The sequence below is a fragment of the Podarcis gaigeae genome, assembly GCF_964106915.1.
Source record: "Podarcis gaigeae genome assembly, chromosome: 13".
NCBI lineage: Eukaryota > Metazoa > Chordata > Lepidosauria > Squamata > Lacertidae > Podarcis > Podarcis gaigeae.
This window is the reverse complement of record NC_139689.1, coordinates 26,077,267-26,097,910: the sequence shown is the minus strand read 5'-3', so window position 1 is coordinate 26,097,910 and position 20,644 is coordinate 26,077,267. Positions and strand designations below refer to the sequence as shown.

At 41.8% G+C, this 20,644-nt stretch overlaps 1 protein-coding gene across 1 annotated transcript; it reads left to right on the top strand.

Annotated features, from left to right (window-relative positions):
* Window positions 1-4,984: 4,984 nt before the first annotated feature.
* On the top strand, window positions 4,985-11,785 carry LOC310830824 (vomeronasal type-2 receptor 26-like; the record flags this gene model as incomplete). Its single annotated transcript, XM_083710659.1, has 6 exons — window positions 4,985-5,199; window positions 6,927-7,218; window positions 8,732-9,589; window positions 9,859-10,086; window positions 10,544-10,670; window positions 10,887-11,785. 6 exons carry the CDS (start codon window positions 4,985-4,987, stop codon window positions 11,783-11,785), a joined length of 2,619 nt encoding a protein of 872 aa, XP_083566785.1.
* Between the last annotated feature and the right edge of the window lie 8,859 nt (window positions 11,786-20,644).

The following is a 20,644-nucleotide window of genomic DNA, read 5'->3' as shown; positions in this document are numbered from 1 at the left end:
GTTCCCTGTAACTTGGCCTCTCGCAGTGAGGGAACCGCCAGAAGGCCCTTGGAGCTGGACCTCAGTGTCTGGGCAGAACGATGGGGGAGGAGACGCTCCTTCAGATATACTGGACCGAGGCCGTTTAGGGCTTTAAAGGTCAGCACCAACACTTTGAATTGTGCTCGGAAACGTACTGGGAGCCAATGTAGGTCTTTCAAGACTGGTGTTATATGGTCTCGGCGGCCGCTCCCAGTCACCAGTCTAGCTGCCGCATTCTGGATTAGTTGTAGTTTCTGGGTCACCTTCAAAGGTAGCCCCACGTAGAGCGCATTGCAGTAGTCCAAGTGGGAGATAACCAGAGCATGTACCACTCTGGTGAGACAGTCTGCAGGCAGATAGGGTCTCAGCCTACGTACCAGATGGAGCTGGTACACAGCTGCCCTGGATACAGATTTGACCTGTGCCTCCATGGACAGCTGTGAGTCCAAAATGACTCCCAGGCTGCGCACCTGGTCCTTCAGGGGCACAGTTACCCCATTCAGGACCAGGGAATCCTCCACACCTGCCCGCCTCCTGTCCCCCCAAAACAGTACTTCTGTCTTGTCAGGATTCAACCTCAATCTGTTAGCCGCCATCCATCCTCCAACCGCTTCCAGACACTCACACAGGACCTTCACCGCCTTCACTGGTTCTGATTTAAAAGAGAGGTAGAGCTGGGTATCATCTGCATACTGATGAACACCCAGCCCAAACCTCCTGATGATCTCTCCCAGTGGCTGCATGTAAATGTTGAAAAGCATGCGGGAGAGGACAGAACCCTGAGGCACCCCACAAGTGAGCGGCCAGGGGTCTGAACACTCATCCCCCATCACCACTTTCTGAACACGGCCCAGGAGGAAGGAGCGGAACCACTGTATGACAGTGCCCCCAGCTCCCAGCCCCTCAAGACGGTCCAGAAGGATGTTATGGTCGATGGTATCAAAAGCCGCTGAGAGATCCAGCAGAACTAGGAAACAGCTCTCACCTTTGTCCCTAGCCCGCCGGAGATCATCAACCAGTGCGACCAGGGCAGTTTCAGTCCCATGATGAGGCCTGAATCCCGACTGGAAGGGATCCAAATGGTCTGCTTCTTCCAGGCGTGCCTGGAATTGTTCAGCAACCACTCGCTAAATCACCTTGCCCAAGAATGGAAGGTTTGAGACTGGGCGATAATTGGCCATCGTGGCCGCATCTAAAGATGTTTTTTTAAGAAGCGGTTTAATAACCGCCTCTTTCAGCGGGTCTGGGAAGGCTCCCTCACGGAGGGAAGCATTCACCACCCCACGAAGCCCATCGCCCAGTCCTTCCTGGCTAGCTTTTATAAGCCAGGATGGGCAAGGATCCAGGAGACAGGTGGTTGGCTTCACTCGTCCAAGCAGCCTGTCCACATCCTCCAAAGGTTCTGCCCTTTTGATATTATTGACTGATGAATTTCAATCAATTCCGCCTTGCTGTGATAAAATACTAACAGTGGATAATTTAAAAGAAAACAAGAAACAAGTCAACCATTACCAATATGATGGTGTAGAAAAATGTGGGGAAACATCACTATAGTAACATTAAAAAAGGCCCCAGTATAAGGATTCCAAGCTCCTCATTCTCACTTTGTTCTTTTTGATTTATGGATTCAGCACAAAATATTTCTTGTACTGTATCCTTCATGAATTAGGTGAGGCCTATTTCTGTGTGCAGTGAAAGCTGCAATCCTGGCTCTAGCAAGAAAGTGAAGGAGGGGAAGTCATTTTGCTGCTATGACTGCATCCCATGTCCTCAAGGGAAGATTTCAGACCAGAAAGGTAAGAAATGAATGACTCAGCAGTATATTCCCAGCGGAGTAGTGCGCAATGATAGACTGGTCTACATGAGCCAGTACTGAGAGGGAGTTTGCCACAAAATATTAGGTAGCTGCTCCCAAGGGTGCCTCACTTCACCCCCAATTCTTGCATCCTCCCTTCCTCGGCAATATGTACTGTTCAAATTTTGTGAGAGGAAGTCAATAACTTTTCGTTTCAGACATGAATGATTGTTACAAATGCATGGAGCAAAGCTATCCAAACAAAGAACAGAATTTCTGTCTTCACAAGATTGACATCTTCTTGTCTTATGAAGAACCTTTGGGGATAGGCTTGGCCTGTTGCGCTCTTTCCTTTGCTTTCACCACCGCTCTGGTGCTAGGAACATTTATGAAGCACCACAACACTCCCATTGTCAAAGCAAATAACAGGAACCTCACTTACACACTCCTCACTTCCCTTCTGCTCTGCTTCCTTTGTGTTTTGCTATTTATTGGAAAGCCTAAGAAGGTGGTGTGTCTTCGACAGATTGCTTTTGGCATCATCTTCTCAGTGGCTGTTTCTTGTGTGCTGGCAAAAACCATCACTGTGGTTCTGGCTTTCATGGCCAACAAACCAGGATCAAGGATGCAGAAGTGGGTGGGGAAGAGGTTGGCCAGCACCATTGTTTTCTCTTGTTCCTTTATTCAAGCAGCCATTTGTACTGTGTGGCTGGCTACTACTCCCCCTTTCCCAGACATTGACACAAAATCACTTACTGAAGAAATTGTACTAGAATGTAACGAAGGATCTGTACCTATGTTTTATTGTGTCTTGGGCTACATGGGCTTGCTGGCCACTATCAGTTTCACTGTAGCTTTCCTTGCCAGGAAGTTACCTGACAGTTTCAATGAAGCCAAGTTCATCACTTTCAGCATGTTGGTCTTCTGCAGTGTTTGGGTGTCATTTATTCCAGCTTATCTGAGCTCGAAAGGAAAATACATGGTTGCTGTGGAGAGTTTTTCTATTTTAGCCTCCAGTGCTGGTTTGTTGGGTTGCATATTTTCCCCAAAATGTTACATTCTTTTGTTGAGGCCTGAGCTGAACAAGAGGGAACAGCTAACAAGAAGGGGTTACTGAAACATTTACCTACCTGCGTGTTTTGCTATAGTCTGTGTGCTGAATATTTGAATGTGTAAAAAAACCACAGAACTGTTATGCGAGCTTCCCTTGCAGCTCCTACATAGAGCTTCCTTATTGTTTTACAAGTGCTGCCTAGTTAGAAGAAAAGAGAATGATCTCTAGGGTAGAGAAATGAAACAAAATTTTGCTTAAAAGCAAACTGACTTGCAACATATTTCATTTTGCCCTCTGGTTCCCCTTTAGCTACTCTTCTGTTCATATGTTTATAATTTGGTTTAGCTGCGGATATACAACGCGCTTTGGAAGTTCGTTTATACATGAATGGCAGAACATCACCCTCTGGATTATAACCATAAAACATATTGTGATCATACAAGGAAATAGGCAAGGGACATGTTTGCTCAAACTGGGCTACTTTTGTTTGATTGAATCTGCAGTAGATGACAATTGTGTGGAATGTTAACTACTCATGAGCTAAATTTGTAATGCAAATAATTTCCCCAGTTTGTTTTGATGCCATTTGGATGATTGCATAGAAAACTTATCATCTGCACAAGTATTTGTCTTGGAAGGCAACACTTTTTGCTTGGTAATCATTGTAATATTTTCAATAAAGTTTATTTTTTTAAAAATCTACTTGTAACAAATTGTGGATGTACCCAGTTTGACAAGGGTGTCCGGTTGTGTTTCATCTCCCCATTCCCTTAAGTCTTTATCTCTCAGATGAGGATTAAGGCCTTCTTGCTTCACCCCTTCCCAGGGCCCCACAACTCGAGGGGTTGACCTCAAAGGTGCTACCCACACTGCCAATGAGTCCCACAGCGTTGAATACAAGACTGGAGACTACACAATTCCCCGTTAAAGTGATTAATTGTCCTCACTGAACCTTTGCTACCGGATAACTATATTTCATGAAAATTTCCAAGGATTACAAAATTTTAGTTCACATATTGCTTTGAGAACTGCAAATTAGGTAGGCTAATATTAAAATTTCTCTTCCACCCCTACCCTCACAGTCAGGTCTGACACCATGTGTTGTTGTCTCTTTTCTCAACTAGCTCATGTTGATGTTCCCTTTATTCTTGCCCTCCACTCCTTGCTAATATATTTGTCCGTCCCTTCTTGCTGCCTGCTGGTACACATAGTATCCCACGTTATCCAACAAAGTGAAATAGATATAGATATAGATATAGATATAGATGATATAGATAGAAACACACACACACACAGAGAGAGAGACAGACACTCTTTTGCTGCTGTAGATCATTGTTCTGTATTTCTGGGGCCCATTTCATTTTTTATTCTTGATGACATAAAGTCCATGGGTCTGTTCTCTCTGGTTTCTGCATTACAATGATAGGAAAATAGACAAAAATAGCATTTATATGTGTGTGTGTGTGTGTGTGTGTGTGTGCGTGTGTGTGTCCAAATACCCATTCTTTAAAGTATTTTGAAAAGTTTTTTAAAAGGCAGATAAATCCATTCGGCCATTCAGGAAGTAAACAAAAAACAAACCCTAATGGAAAACTATCCTGTGAGCTGCTCATAAGATCAAAATTCCTTGGCAGAAAACTGAACAAAGGAAAACTTCTGCCCAGGTGTGACAAACATGATTATCTGAAATCTTCTGTAATTCCACAGGGAAAACTTCAACCATGACTTTGTAATTATTTTCCTTTGTTATTATAAAATAGACTGTAATTAACTCTGACACATGTTAAACCACTTGCAATTATTAGTGCTGGAGACTGCAAAGGATGTTATCTATGTGCCATGTTAAAAAATATGTCTCGGGACCAGTGCTATTTTACTAAAAAAGAGGTCCTGGAACCTACCCTGAACACCTCCCTTGTTCTTTTATAATGCCAACAGCGCCCACATGGTGAGTTCTGGCTGAAAAAAGTCCTGTTCAGAAATAACAGTATTTATTCTTGAGGTTTATGGTGTACTGCAGACAGACAAGTATTCAGATCAGCCATTGAAATGATGGAGTTGTCAGTGAAAACATGATAAAGTAAGTCTAGTGAAGGTTTGTCCTTACAATCAGGATGGTGACCTTTGTGATGTTGCTGCTGGCACAACTTCCTCACATATGCAAGGCTCACATTGTGAAGTGTCATGTCCATGATCCACACCCTCCGCTTCACAAGTATCACCAGTCAGGGGAGCTCATTCTTGGTGGCATAGCTTCTCACAACTTCATCGTCTCCAAAGAATTATCCTTTACTGAAGAACCCCCACCAGCATTGGTTGAAGAACTTATGTAAGGGATTTCCCTTCATTTTTTAAATCAGTCTTAGATCTGCATTTCATTATGATGACTTATGGGTTAGGACTGTGGAAAAAGCTTCAGGTCTGAGGAAGGTTGTTCCAGGGGCAGGGAGGAAGCTCCTTGTTTTCTAGAGAGAGAAAACACACACACTGTGGACCTAATTAGAAATGCTAGGGATGTTTTGTGTCTTATTTCAACCAGGCATCTGTAACCAATGAAGCTTATATCTCTGTCTCCTGCTATCTATGCAGGTGAATCTGATGGTCTTGCACACCTGGTATATTATTTAAAAGCTAATTCCCAATTATAATACCATTTCAATTGGAAGACCACAAGTAGGAGATGAGCACAATAGAACAGTAGGAATCAATCTGGCCCCTGTCAGCACAGGGTACTGGAAAAGATGGACCTGTGGTCCGATTCAGAACTGCTTTTCTTAACCTGCTGTACTTATGGAACATCCTGCTCATGATTCCCAGCTACGGGTTATATATCTATCATTATAAGAAGTCATTGATTACACTATACTTCATGAATGTTTCTGATTTCATCTCACAGATGGCAAAAACTCAGGTTAAAGCCCAATTTCTGCTCCCCTCCTTCTTTAAAATACAGCAGATGTTGCTTTACTCATCTTTATTTATTCATTCATAATTTTGGTACCCCAATTGCCATCTTTCAAAATATCAAGGGAGTGTTGCTTGTTTTCAGATGTGACTAGGAAAGTATTATGTAGAAATTGTTCACCTGAGAGTCGCCACTATCTTCCTTCAAATCTGATTCCTGATGATAAGCAAGCAAACAAAAAAAGCTCATTTTCCCCTTGTTTGGGGTGATTTCATTCTTTTCTACATCTGTGATTTGTTCAGAATATCTTTATAAGGCACTCTGTACCAAAGACATTTAATTTAGAATAAAAATATAAGTGGAATAAATGTACAGTGGTACCTCGGGTTAAGTACTTAATTCGTTCTGGAGGTCTGTTCTTAACCTGAAACTGTTGTTAACCTGAAGCACCACTTTAGCTAATGGGGCCTCCTGCTGCTGCCACCGCGCCGCTGCATGATTTCTGTTCTGATCCTGAAGCAAAGTTTCTAACCCGAGGTAATATTTCTGGGTTAGCGGAGTCTGTAACCTGAAGCGTATGTAACCCAAGGTACCACTGTATATTTGTTAGAGTTAAATACTAAATAGCACGTCTTATTGTGTTTAGATTATATGTTTTTATATAACACTTTAAATTTTGAAGGTCATTACCAAGAAAATGTCATTTCGAAGAAAAGTCAGGCTGTGCCATGGTTTTTTTTTTTATTTAGTTATAAAAAAGTTTATATACCACTGTGTCATAAAAATATACAGCAAAGTAGGTTACAGCTATAAAACATAAAACTGTACAATAAAGGCTAGCATACAGTTCTGAAGATGAACACTGATGCTGTTTAGTTCTGTCATCTCTGCACATATAGGTATAGACAATATCATTTCCTGAAGATTATCACTCAGGTAGCTTCACCTTTTTGTAGACCATGTTATGCCAAAGATTACATCAAGGAATGTATTGTGTTGACATTTGCCATCTCTGGAGACAGTGGAAGAGTGTGCCATAAAGAAAGAAGTTGTGTAAATACTAAAATAAAATAACAACATTTAAAGAAGCTTACACGTAACATAGTTGTGGTATTTTTTAAAAGGTTAACAGAATGTAATTCTTGTTCTAGTGTAGTGCCGAAGCATTACCAACACATCCTAGCCTTGGCATTCGCAGTCAAGGAGATCAATGAAAACCTCCACCTCTTACCCAATGTTACCTTGGGCTTCCAGATCTATGACAGCTATTTCAGTGGAAAGTGGACCTATCATGCCACAATGCTCCTGTTATCCACACCAAACAGATTTTCCCCCAACTACAAATGTGGCAATCAGGATGACCTGATAGCAGTTATTGGCGGGTTGGACTCTCCAGTCTCTCTTCATGTGGCAACAATCTTGGATCAATATAAAATTCCACAGGTAGTGTGTGTGTGAAACATGCAGTTTTGAACATCTTTCATACCTGCTTTATCCTTCCAGATTCCATTTCATTGTTTAGTGACATAAATGTGTAAAATGAAGGTAATGAGGTAGACTGTGATCTTTTCTGTACCTTTCATGTCCAGATCAGGAGAAACAGCCATTAGGGTTTCTTCATTTTTTGTTTGGTTGTTCATAAATGGGAATTCATAAAAGGCTGAGCTGAGATTCATGAAAATATTCTTCTGGGTACTTGTGCAGATTAAAAAGAAGAACAGATCTCCATCATCTGGCTAAATTTGGATGAGTGAAATTCAGTGTTCTAATTCATTCTCCTTTTTGCCATCTGTTATACACATTATTGTGCCAGGATAGGAGGGGAGCCATATATGTATGTTCTTATTCTAGACTGGACCACATGTAGGAAGGTGACCCATTTTCAAAAGTATGTAGATCCTGATTTTCATTGAACTGAGCAAGAAGCTCCATACTTGAGTAACTTGAATACAGGTAAGGCTAGGTGGTGAGAAACGTGTGCTGTTTAAAGTACTTATACATTATTTAGGTATTGTGTTTATTACTATCTATTTATTTATTTCCACTTATTAATCTTTTCCTATGAAACATCTCAAAGTCATCTAACAATAAAAATATTCAACAATCAAATCATGTATACAAGTTCCACATATAAAAAGGAAACTAAAATCATTACATGGATAAAAACAATTTAAAACCCAACATGGATAAAGATAGGGATAAACATCTCCACTTAAAAGACTTATTGAAAATGGAAAATTTCCAGTAGGTGCCAAACAGATAACAGTGATGCCACCTATCTGATATGTAATGGGAAGAAGCTAGGTCGTGAAAATACAGATATCAGGTGTCAAAAGCCAGGGTAAAATGATGTGTCTTCAGCTCTCAGTGTAAACTACATACTGAATTTGCCAGGTGCACCTCTGTGGGGAGGGAGACCCACAACTTAGGGGCTTCCAAAGAGAATGTCCTTTCCCATGCCACCAGTCCCAGGTTTTTGAGATGGTAGAACAAGCAAGATGGACCACACTGCCAATCTTAATACCCAAGTGGGTCTGTAGGGAAGGAGGCAGTTTTTATAATATTTGGGGTCTAAGACATTTATGGCTTTAAATATTAGCTTGAGCACCTTAAATAGAACCAAGAAATGAATGGGCAATAAGCAAACAAACTTAATTTATATTGACAATTGTGTTGTATTGTGTTTAAAACAAGTTTGTGGTTAAATGTGGGAGACAAGAATGGTCCCTCAGCCAGTTCTCCCCAGCTTCCCTCTGCAAGGTGGATATAAGCTAGCCACCATTTGATCAGTATAAGGCCCCTCTTTGCAGCATGAAAATAACAACATTCACTTGCTTGCCAGGTTGTTGTAATTTCTGCTTGAATAGTGTATGTGCTAAACTTTGGACATTCATATTTCTCAATATTGTTGTTACTATTATCATCACACACCCCTCCATTCCATATCTCTCTTTAGTTAATATATGGTCCTGCTCCAGTGAGGCATGACAAAGCCTCAGGCCTTTTGTTCTACCAGCTGGTCCCTGAGGAAGCCCTTCAGTATGAAGGGATTCTCTCTTTGCTTCTGCATTTCTGGTGGACATGGATTGGGATAATTGTGATGGATAATGACAGTGGAGAAAGATTTCTGCAAAGTGTGCTTCCAGTGTTCTCCCAGAATGGCATCTGTTTTGCCTTCATAGAGAGATTACCCATGTTATCCTTTGTCACTGAAATGGGAAGCATGATGGAAGATGGCGCAACAATACATGATAAAATCATGGACTCTCAAACAAATGTATTTGTGGTTTCTGGAGAATCCTACACTTTAGTTTTTTTGAGATGGTTGCCATATTTGTCAAATCTAGATGTGTCTAAAAAACCTAAAGGCAAAGTATGGATAATGACAGCCCAGATGGAGCTTGTCTCATTTGTCTATCAGAGGACTTGGGAGACACAAATGCTGCATGGTGCTCTGTCCTTCACATTTCACTCCAATAATCTATCAGGATTTAAAACTTTCCTTGAGAGCAGAAGCCCTTCCAGCACGAAAGGTGATGGTTTTATCAGGCACTTCTGGGAACAGGCCTTTGACTGTGTATTCCAAAATACCACTGTTGATGAGGTGCAAGGGAACATTTGCACAGGGGATGAAAAGCTGGAGAGCCTTCCTGGCACTTATTTTGAAATGGGCATGACTGGCCACAGCTACAGTATCTATAATGCTGTATATGTCATGGCACATGCTCTACAAACTGTGTCTTCATCTCGACTTAAAAAGAGGGCAATGGTGGATAGAGGAAGTTGGACAGTTCAGATTCAAGATTTGTGGCAGGTAATGGGTTGATATTTTATCCTGTGTGTTAAGAAAGACCCCAGATAACCTTTTTCATCTTGGCATTTACATCTCCCTTCCTCTTACCATGAAATGGAAAATAGTTTTTTCTGCCTTTATCTGTGAAGACTGATGCAATTTTGTTGATCTATCTTCCTCCACTCAAACCCCACCCATGCCATCATTGAACTGATGGTATTGAATTTAGTCTGAATGATACCACTAAAGAATGTTCTAAACTCTTGCCTTTTCTTTTCTTTCCATTCTAGCTGCATCATTTTCTGAGAAGCATTTCATTTAACAACAGTGCTGGGGACATGATTTCTTTTGACAAGAATGGGGTGCTTGTTGCTGGATTTGATATTATCAACTGGATTATTTTCTCCAACCAATCCTTTCAGGGGATGAAGGTTGGGACAGTGGATCCCCAGGCTTCTTCCGACCAACTATTCAATATCAATGAAGATGCTGTGACATGGCATAACTGGTTTAACCAGGTAGAATATAATTGTATGGAATTTAGATTGACTTCCAGGTTTGAATGAGCACTGACACTATGTTCTGATATGTAAAATGATTTTTAGTGGACAATGAATGACTGCTCTAAAATAGAGTGTGTTAATTGAGAAGGTTAAAAAAACCCACAGAAATATATAAAATACTATATTAAATTATCTTCCAAAGGTTCTGCCCTTTTGATATTATTGACTGAGGAATTTCAATCAATTCTGCCTTGCTGTGAAAAAATAACAACAGTGGATAATTTAAAAGAAAACAAGAAACAAGTCAACCATTACCAATATGATGGTGTAGAAAAATGTCGGAAAACATCACTATAGTAACATTAAAAAAGGCCCCAGTATAAGGATTCCAAGCTCCTCATTCTCACTCTGTTCTTTTTGATTTATGGATTCAGCACAAAATATTTCTTGTACTGTATCCTTCATGAATTAGGTGAGGCCTATTTCTGTGTGCAGTGAAAGCTGCAATCCTGGCTCTAGCAAGAAAGTGAAGGAGGGGAAGTCATTTTGTTGCTATGACTGCATCCCATGTCCTCAAGGGAAGATTTCAGACCAGAAAGGTAAGAAATGAATGACTCAGCAGTATTTTCCCAGCGGAGTAGTGGGCAATGATAGACTGGTCTACATGAGCCAGTACTGAGAGGGAGTTTGCCACAAAATATTAGGTAGCTGCTCCCACGGGTGCCTCACTTCACCCCCAATTCTTGCATCCTTCCTTCCTTGGCAATATGTACTGTTCAGATTTTGTGAGAGGAAGTCAATAACTTTCGTTTCAGACATGAGAGATTGCTACAAATGCATGGAGCAAAGCTATCCAAACAAAGAACAGAATTTCTGTCTTCACAAGATTGACATCTTCTTGTCTTATGAAGAACCTTTGGGGATAGGCTTGGCCTGTTGCGCTCTTTCCTTTGCTTTCACCACCGCTCTGGTGCTAGGGACATTTATGAAGCACCATAACACTCCCATTGTCAAAGCAAATAATAGGGACCTCACCTACACTCTCCTCACCTCCCTTCTGCTCTGCTTCCTTTGTGTTTTGCTATTCATTGGACAGCCTAAGAAGGTGGTGTGTCTTCGACAGATTGCTTTTGGCATCATCTTCTCAGTGGCTGTTTCTTGTGTGCTGGCAAAAACCACCACTGTGGTTCTGGCTTTCATGGCCAACAAACCAGGATCAAGGATGCAGAAGTGGGTGGGGAAGAAGTTGGCCAGCACCATTGTTTTCTCCTGCTCCTTTATTCAAGCAGCCATTTGTACTGTGTGGCTGGCTACTACTCCCCCTTTCCCAGACATTGACACAAAATCACTTACTGAAGAAATTGTACTAGAATGTAACGAAGGATCTGTACCTATGTTTTATTGTGTCTTGGGCTACATGGGCTTGCTGGCCACTATCAGTTTCACTGTAGCTTTCCTTGCCAGGAAGTTACCTGACAGTTTCAATGAAGCCAAGTTCATCACTTTCAGCATGTTGGTCTTCTGCAGTGTTTGGGTGTCATTTATTCCAGCTTATCTGAGCTCGAAGGGAAAATACATGGTTGCTGTGGAGAGTTTTTCTATTTTAGCCTCCAGTGCTGGTTTGTTGGGTTGCATATTTTCCCCAAAATGTTACATTCTTTTGTTGAGGCCTGAGCTGAACAAGAGGGAACAACTAATAAAAAGAGGTTATTGAAGCATTTAAGTATCTGCATGTTTGGCTATAGTTTGTGTGCTGCATATTTGGAACTGTTCTCCTACATAGCTCTTCGTCATAGTTTTATAATTCCCGTGTCTAGCATGATGGTGGTTGCTTGCACTAAGATGTTCTGCACATCCCAAAACTTCTTGTTTCCACTGAGAAGAAAAGTTTTCCCCCCAGAATATTTGAGGTTAATCTCTTGATCTCCCTATCTTCAAGGAAGACCATAATAAGCAAAACTTACATCTTTGCTATCATTAATCACCTCATAATAATCTGCCAACGAAGAGTTGGCAATCGAGAACAAGCCAGCCATCTTTTCTCCTGGAGGTCAGTATCCCACATTTTCCGACTAAATAGGATTTGAAAGGTCTGTTTCTTTTCATGCTGAAGACCATGGTTTTGTATTCCTGGGGTCTTTTTCATTTTTTATGGATGGAAATACACTCCATGCATTCGTTCTGTCCTGTTTTCACATTATTTTGATTTTTAAAATGCGCACAGAATAGCATTTTTAATATACATATGCACATTTTTTTAAAAAAAAATATTTAAAGAAAGACCAAAACTCCTTGCTGGGCTTTGGAATAATAGCTTGGTGGAGCAAAAATAGAGCAAGTCCTAAAATTTCAATACCTAGGAGTTATTTTTCAACACAACTTGGGGTGGAAAGCTCAAATTCAACACCTACTTAACAAGGCCAAAACTTTGTCATATGCGCTCCTCCGATTCTTTTTTTCGGATGGAGCTTTGCATGTTCCCTCGGCCCTAAAGGTGTTCAAGGCAAAAGTGGTTGCCGTGCTAGCTTATGCTGCCCCGCTTTGGGCCGTGATGACAGATCTTGCTCCTCTTGAGACACTGCAAAATCAATTCCTGCGACGGCTCCTAGTGCTCCCCCTGTGCATAAGCAACGCAGCCATGTGACTAGAACTGAAGATCGCATCCTTAGAAACTTGCCTGTGGAAGCAAGTCTTCAATTATTGGTTATCATTGTGGCATAGATTACCAAACCACTACCTTGTCCAGTGCTTATGGCGAGATGAATTCGCTAGCCTTTGGACTAGTAGAATTCATGCCAAACTCCTGAGCTATGGAATCTCTCCTTCAGATTCCCTAAAATTAGACCAAATTACTGCTCAAAGACTGATCCGCCAAAGACTGGATGACATCGATCTACAGCGAAATTATATGCTGGGGGGAGGTGTTTGTTCGCCCCAGAACATTGGTATCACTTTAACTTACTGCGTTCCATCATACCTCTCCTCCCTCTCGACTGTTGCCCATAGACTGGCCTTCACCAAAGCGAGGTTCAACGTTTTTTCCTCCAACGTCCTGAGACATAGATTCTCAAAGGGCCAAGCCCCCGCCACGTGCGAATGTGATAAGGAGACGCCGGAGTCGCTCCAGCACATCATGTTCACTTGCCCCCTGTTCAATGTGCCACGGGCAAATTTGTTGGGATCAATCATACAGAAACTAGAGGGTACCCCACCAAAATTCCACCTTGCTCAAATTTTGCAGGATAAGGATACCCATACGACCCTGAATGTGGCTAGGTTCCTGGTCGCTGTCCTTACCCAAAAGTGACGCCAAGGAGCACTACAAGCTAACTAAGGCGTAGTATGCCATTCCATTTTATAGTATTTTATTGTTACTGTGGTGTTTTAGCGACTGTTTTTTTTCCCCCATGTGCACAAGCTGCTATTTATGTGTTGTTTTTACCTGTATGGGCCTATGGCCGTAATAAATATTGTTGTTGTTTGGAATAATAGTAATATAAGCATGGTTGAATAGTGTTGAGCTGATTCCTTCTCTAAATATCTCCAGATAAAACACTTACTAACCACCATCTATGGACCAGCAGCTTTTACAGCCTCAGAGACCCCAGAGATATTGAAGTAGTCAAACCACTTACATCTGTAACCAATTAAATTGTGGTCTGTTTTAGCTCATTAACCTAAATACTCATGTCAGTGTGAGTTTAGAGACAATAGGGAACTGCAGGGCATAGGCCCTTGGCATGCAAGACCACTCAACTTTCACGGTGGGTGGTGTTACGGCTGGGCATCAGGGCACTTGTGGTGATCTGGCTCAGGGGCAGGGGAATGATGCCCCCTCATGTCAACCCCCGGCCACGTCACACCCACCTGGCCAATCAATGCTGGAGAAGGGCATGGCCATGGGTGTTTTAAACTGCAGCACTGCCAGGGGGCTTCCCTCTCTCACCTCCTCATTGGATCTCCCAACCCACCCGTCCTTTTTTTAAGCTATGGACAAATGTCGGCCACCTTATTGTTGGGGCCGGAAGGAATTCTTCCACTTAGCGAATTAGCAGCTGCCATTTGGTTTTCGCCTACCACAACTTTGTAAGGTTAGGCATTGAGTAAGCCTTTGTTTAATGGAGGAGAGGTTGTATCCTCCGCCTGCCCCACCTCTATAAGGGCAATCTGTTAATAGGATCTTGTCTGAAGCCCAGGCATGGGCTACGGCCATGCCATGACCCCAACCGGGATCCCTTGTGGTGTCCCTATTTGGTGTAAGTCATTGGGCTCCCTCTATTAGTAGCTTACCCGTAGCTGGACTCCCTGCAGACAGGTGGGAGTCAAGATACTGCCTGGCTTCACCCTAAGCCCAACCACTCCCATCTGTAACCAATAAAGTTGTGGCCTGTTTTAGCCTATTAACCTAAATATTTGCATCTCTGTGTTTATTAATCAATAGGCAATTGAGGGGCATGGGGTCTTGGCACGCAAATGCTCACCGCCAATATCTCCAGATAAAACACTTGCCAACCACCATCTATGGATCAGCAGCTTCTACAGCCTCAGAGACCACAGAGATATTGAAGTAGCTGATTAATTCTTGTGCAACAAAAAAACCCCAACCATCAACATATATAAATCTTTGTTACTAGCAAACCAATTTGATATACAGGTATTGAGGGAGGAATGGAATAAAGAATTAGAGATCTCTGTTTGGACCACACAGTGGGAAACTGTTTTATGTGCTATAACAAGGGCATCTTGGGACCTTAAATTGAGGCTCATACAACAAAAAATAACATTTAGAATATACTGGAACTATTATGTTTGTCTAAAAAAGGGCTATCTAGGGTATCTAACTGTTGAAGATGCAATAGGGATAATGCTTCTCTAAAACATACGTTTTTTCATTGTCCTATACTGAGAGATAAATAAATAAATAAATGAGAGATAAATAAATAAATAAATGAGATGTAGATAAATAGGGACCGCTTACCAGCGGGAAGGTAAACGGCGTTTCCGTGTGCGGCTCTGGCTCGCCAGAGCAGCGATGTCACGCTGGCCAAGTGACCCGGAAGTGTCTCCGGACAGCGCTGGCCCCTGGCCTCTTGAGTGAGATGGGCGCACAACCCCAGAGTCTGTCAAGACTGGTCCGTACGGGCAGGGGTACCTTTACCTTTACCTTTATACTGAGAGATTGTTGGCAGAAGGTAACTGAAACTATCAACAGAACCGTACGGAACAACCTTACATTTACAGAGCAAAATATCCTTTTGAATTATATACCCAGCATATGAAACCTTACAAAAGGACAATATGAGTGGACTCTCCATGCTCTTACCACAGCAAAAAGACTGATACTGATGAATTGGAAAAATAAAAATCCATACAATTGGATGGAAGACTTTTACAAACTCAAAACATGTGAACAACTTGCATATAAACACAGACTTGCCACAGACAAACTCAATTATATTTGGAATCCATTCTTACAAATACTGTATAATAGGTTAGGGTCTGGTGAAGTACAATAACAACTTTGTAAAGTAAAAAAGAGAGAAATAAATAAAGACCAAAACTCAATTGGACCATTCAGGAAGGGCAAGAAACTAATGGAAAGCTAAGCTCTGAGCTGCACATCAGATCAAAATTACTAGGCAGAAAATGAAGCAAAGGAAAACTCATGTCCAGGTGTGACAAACATAATTTTTTGAAAGCTTCTACAGTTCCTCAGGGGAAACTCCAACCTTGACTTTGCAATTATTTTCCTTTGTTATTATAAAGTAGACTGTAATTAATTCTGCCACATGCAAAACCACCTACAATTTTTTGTAGTGGAGACAGTGAAGTATTTTATATAAGTGCCATGTTCAAAATATGGCTCAGGACTAACAAAATCTTATTCTTCAGGTTTAAGGTTTATTTCAGACTGACAAGTATTCAATACCTGCCTTTGAAACTATTAAGGGAGGTGTCAGTGGTAACACAATATAATAAGTCTTGTGGAGATTTCTCCATACACTCAGGATGGTGGCATTTGTGGTGTTGCTGCTGGCACTGCTTCCTGAAATGACATGCAAGACTCACATTGTGAAGTGTCATGTCCATGATCCACACCCTCCGCTTCACAAGTATCACCAGTCAGGAGACCTCATCCTTGGTGGCCTAGCTTCCCAGATCTTCATAATCTCCAAACAATTATCCTTCACTGAAGAACCTCCACCAGCATTGTTTGAAGAACTTATGTAAGGGATTTACCTACTTTTTGTGAACAGTCTAATACCGGCATCCTCATAATGGTGGCTTTGGGGTTTGACTATTGAAGAAAGCTTCAGGGAAATAAAGGTATGGGGAAGGGTGTGCCAGGACCAGGGAGGAGGTTCCCTGTTCTCTAGAGCATGGACAAAGCATTATGACTCTGTGGACCTAGGTAGATATGCTAGAGATGCCTTATTCCAACTAGGCAGCTGCTATCTATGCAGGTGAGTGTTGTAGTTTTGCACACATGGTAACTAATTTAAATCTCCAATTTCAGTATCATCTCAGTGGGAAGCTGCTGAGGGTTTGAGACCCATTGACTACACTCACCTGGTTTAGCTGCAAAGAGATTTCCTGGGATGTGGTCAGGTTGGCATGGTGAACTGAGGGCAGGGTGGGAGCTAAAGGTGGACAAACTATCCCTGAAGCAGCATGACCTGTTCCCCACCAGAGGTCTTACCACTCCCTTATCAGCCCATATACCCTACCATACTGAGAAGCACAGTACCTATTATTAAGTACAAATATACTTCCTTTCTGCTTAGGGCAATTTAGGAATTTAGGCTAAGGGTTATGGAAAAATTGGCAATACTGCAATATATATATATATATATATGTATATATATATATATATATATATATATAATGATGCATTGGTGATCATTTTACAAAACATGGGAAATGTGTGTGATGTGGAATGCAACTCTTGTTCTAGTGTAATAATTAATAATTACCATCACATCATGGCTTTGGCATTTGCCGTGAAAGAGATCAATGAAAACCCTCAGAATCTCAGTTTTAAATTGATATCAATTTCTCGCTTTTCTTTTCTTTTTTTTAGGTCAAGCAATTTTGTTGAATTTTCTTTTGGCCAAAAAATGGGTATCTGAGCTAAATCCATTCACCCCTCTAGGAAATACCGTATGTCAAGCATTTTTGTTTACCTTTCTTTTGGCCAATACAGGGATGGTGCTTTCAACTTTAGAAAAGCAATATGCAAAATTTGGCCTTTGGGTCAGTAAACTGAGCAGAGATGGTTACATCATCATCATCATCAATATATCATCATGTATTTCATTACCTAGCATTCACTGTAAGGTCCCAGGGTGGGTTACAACATTTAAAAAAAATTATATTAAAAAAATCACAACACAACTTTAGAAAAGTAATATATGAAGTTTGGACTTTAATCTCATAATGAAATATTCTGGTTTGATGTGCTACTTTTCAAATATTTATGTAATCACTTAAAGCATAATCCAACACTGCCATTGAGTTCAATAAGGCTTACTCCCAAACTGAGTGACTAAGGTAATGCCACCTTCTTGAAGCCCAGACTTTGTACAGTTTTGAGGGATTCTATATTGATACACCTTAACAGAATGTTTTTGCTCATACGCTGAATAATGCTCCAGGTCATGAGTAACCTGAAATTACTTTATGTACTACATTGGTTAACTGTAATGTAATGTATTGCTTAATTGTTTCTTTTTTAAAAAATAAGGCATCTTAGATGAGAGGTTTTCAATCTTTTTGAGTCCATGGCTTCCATGATCAACTACATAATTTCCGTGGCTCTCCTGTGGGAGAACACGCTCCAAGCCTCAAAAGCTGCAGAGCTGGCAGGCCACCACCCAATTCTGAACACCCTCTCTTGTGGAGTGTTCCCTCAGGCTCCTCATCTCTCCTTGAGAGTCCTTCAGGGAGCAGCTGCAACTAGCCCTGGTCCATGAGCCACCCCCCAAGAGAGGTGACTCCTCCTAACATCCCACAGGGGCCTTGGAAGAAGATGCCCCCAGCCTTAGTGGACCGACAGAGACTGGTCAAAGGTGAACATGAGGACAGCAGCTTACTCACCTTGGGAGGCAGCAGTGACAACAGCAGATGCCACTGAGCCTGCATGGTGGAAGGGTTCCCCTTCAACTGCCAGATAGGCCTTTCACACAGCAAACACAAGAAAAGCCAGTGTGGTGCATGCCTGCCCAGCCTCCCACTTGTCTGTCCCTTCCCAACAGCAAGGGCTAGCAGACTGGCTGGCTGGGATCCCTCAACCATTTGCTTTTCTACTCCAAGGCCGCCTCACCTCTAGGCAAACATCACCTCCTGGCCAGCCCCAGAGGCACCATTCGCCTGAGGAGCTTGTAGCCATGGCTGAAGCAACAAACAGCCACACAAGCCATTGGGAGGCAGATGCATGAGGGCATCAAAGAAGGGAGGGAACCCTCCCTGACCATCATTCAAGGTACCCCAAGGTGCCATGGCACACTGGTTGAAAACCACTGCCTTAGAGTAGTACCACAAATGTGGTATGAAATACTGAAATATAAATTCATGGAAAAGATGTTTAAAATACAGTAATTTTAATTTTTCTTGAATACTTTCTTGTGGATACTAGTAGTCCAAGGTCAACACAGCCCCTACTTAATTACCAACAGCTGTAATAATGCAGAGCTAAGGTTTAATTGGGGCTCAGTTGGGGAAACATGCAGGATGGAAATATAATCAACCAATAGTCCTTTCAAAACTCTAATTTAAAAGTCATGAGGTGTAAAGAGAATTTATGTTTTCTTCCCCTCTCCAAGCCAAGAGCAAGAGGATTGAATCCTGCAGGGTACTGCTTCACAATAATCTGCCCTGCTGTGAGTAGTGGATTCAATCCTGCTCGGAACTTCTTCACTACTGTGTTCCCTTTAGGGGACATACCATTGTAGACTTCCCATTCAACACACAGTACACTGATAGTGCCAGATCACTCTGTGCGACCCACCCAAGGGAAATAAGGAGCTATCTTCAAGGGACTCATGGGAAGCTCAGATTCCCCTGAATAGGTCTGATTGTATTCAGTCTTCTGCTGACTTTGATGTGCAGCCCTAGAAATCTCCACAATCACCATACTGCAACTAATATTTCTATGAGAAGAAAGGGCTTGGTTAATGTCATGTTTGTGAGATCAAGCCAGACATTTTCCACTTGCTGATTGAAGGTCCTGCAAGTTCAAACTAAACTTATTCACATTTTTTAAAAAACACACACAAAACAAAACACTATTTCTGTATTCCGCAGCATATAAGCTTCTTATTCTATGTAGCATGGACACAGCCCTAGTAACATACTAAGGAAATGTCTTTCCCAGAAGCATTTGAGTCTAGTTTCAAAAGACTCAGCAGTTGGGTTTTTGAAGGCAACTGAGTTGCTGATTGGAGGATAGACATGTATTTGTTATAGGTAAGTGAAGCTTCCCTACACCCCACCCTGACTGATAATTCCTCCCACCAATGGTTTGTCCCCATTTGTAATCAATGAGAGGACATTTGATATCTCCCAGAATGAGTTAATGAAGTTCAGTATGAATATTCAGTGTGGTCCTCCTAAGACATGTTCATGTGTGTAATGGCTTCGGTCTCTCCCACAGAAGCAAGACAACTCCGGAAGTAGTTATCTCAGATTTATTGCTTAAACACGTAAATCACTGCAGAGCTCAGTCCTCAGCATCTTCTCCCAAGTTTGCCGTTGGCATGTCTGAGCTCCGCCTCTTCCTCCCCCAGCAACGAAACCCCCACTTTCATTTTCTTTCTTTTCCCCGCTTCTCGCATATTCTCGCGAGCCTACGCGTTTTTGGACAGGCTATTTCCGGTGCCCCTGCTTCTGAGCCCAAATTTGAACTGACAGTTTGTGTTTTCCCCTTGGATTCCCCCCCCCCTCCTGCTCTTTGTACTCAGGGATTAGTTTTCTACTGCAGCTTGGCTGCCCTTTCCCCCTTTTCACATTCCAGGCTTATCTCCGCTCCTTGGCTCTCAGCGTGCTCAGCCTCTGAAAGCTGTGTTTCGTCTCTGACTATGTGTTTTCTAACTCCAAAACATGGTGTTGTACATCTGATTATTTGCTCTTATTTCAATACTCAACTGATTAGGGGAGATATGTTCAGACGTGACAAACAAGCTCCCTTCTGCTATTCCACAGTGAAAACCTGACATCAAAAAATGACAATAATTAATTCTGCTGCCTCTCAAACTCCCTGTGGAATTTGAATAAGAAAGAAATTGAAAGATGCCATTTACTAAATATAACAATGAGAGTTTAGAACTACTGCTTTCCACCAGCAATATTTATTATTCAGGGCAGCATGCCTCTTTACAGACTGAATGAACATACATATTAGCTTTTGAAGCTATAGACACTCTAAGACCCTCTCTGGCATCGCTCTGGAGCCTTCCCTCCGCCTCTGGCTCCGATGGCAGTTCCCTGACAATAACCACAATTTTGGAAAAACAATTTGCAAATATGGACTCGAATGTAATAATGCTATCTCCTGCCCTTGTGCACTACATTACAA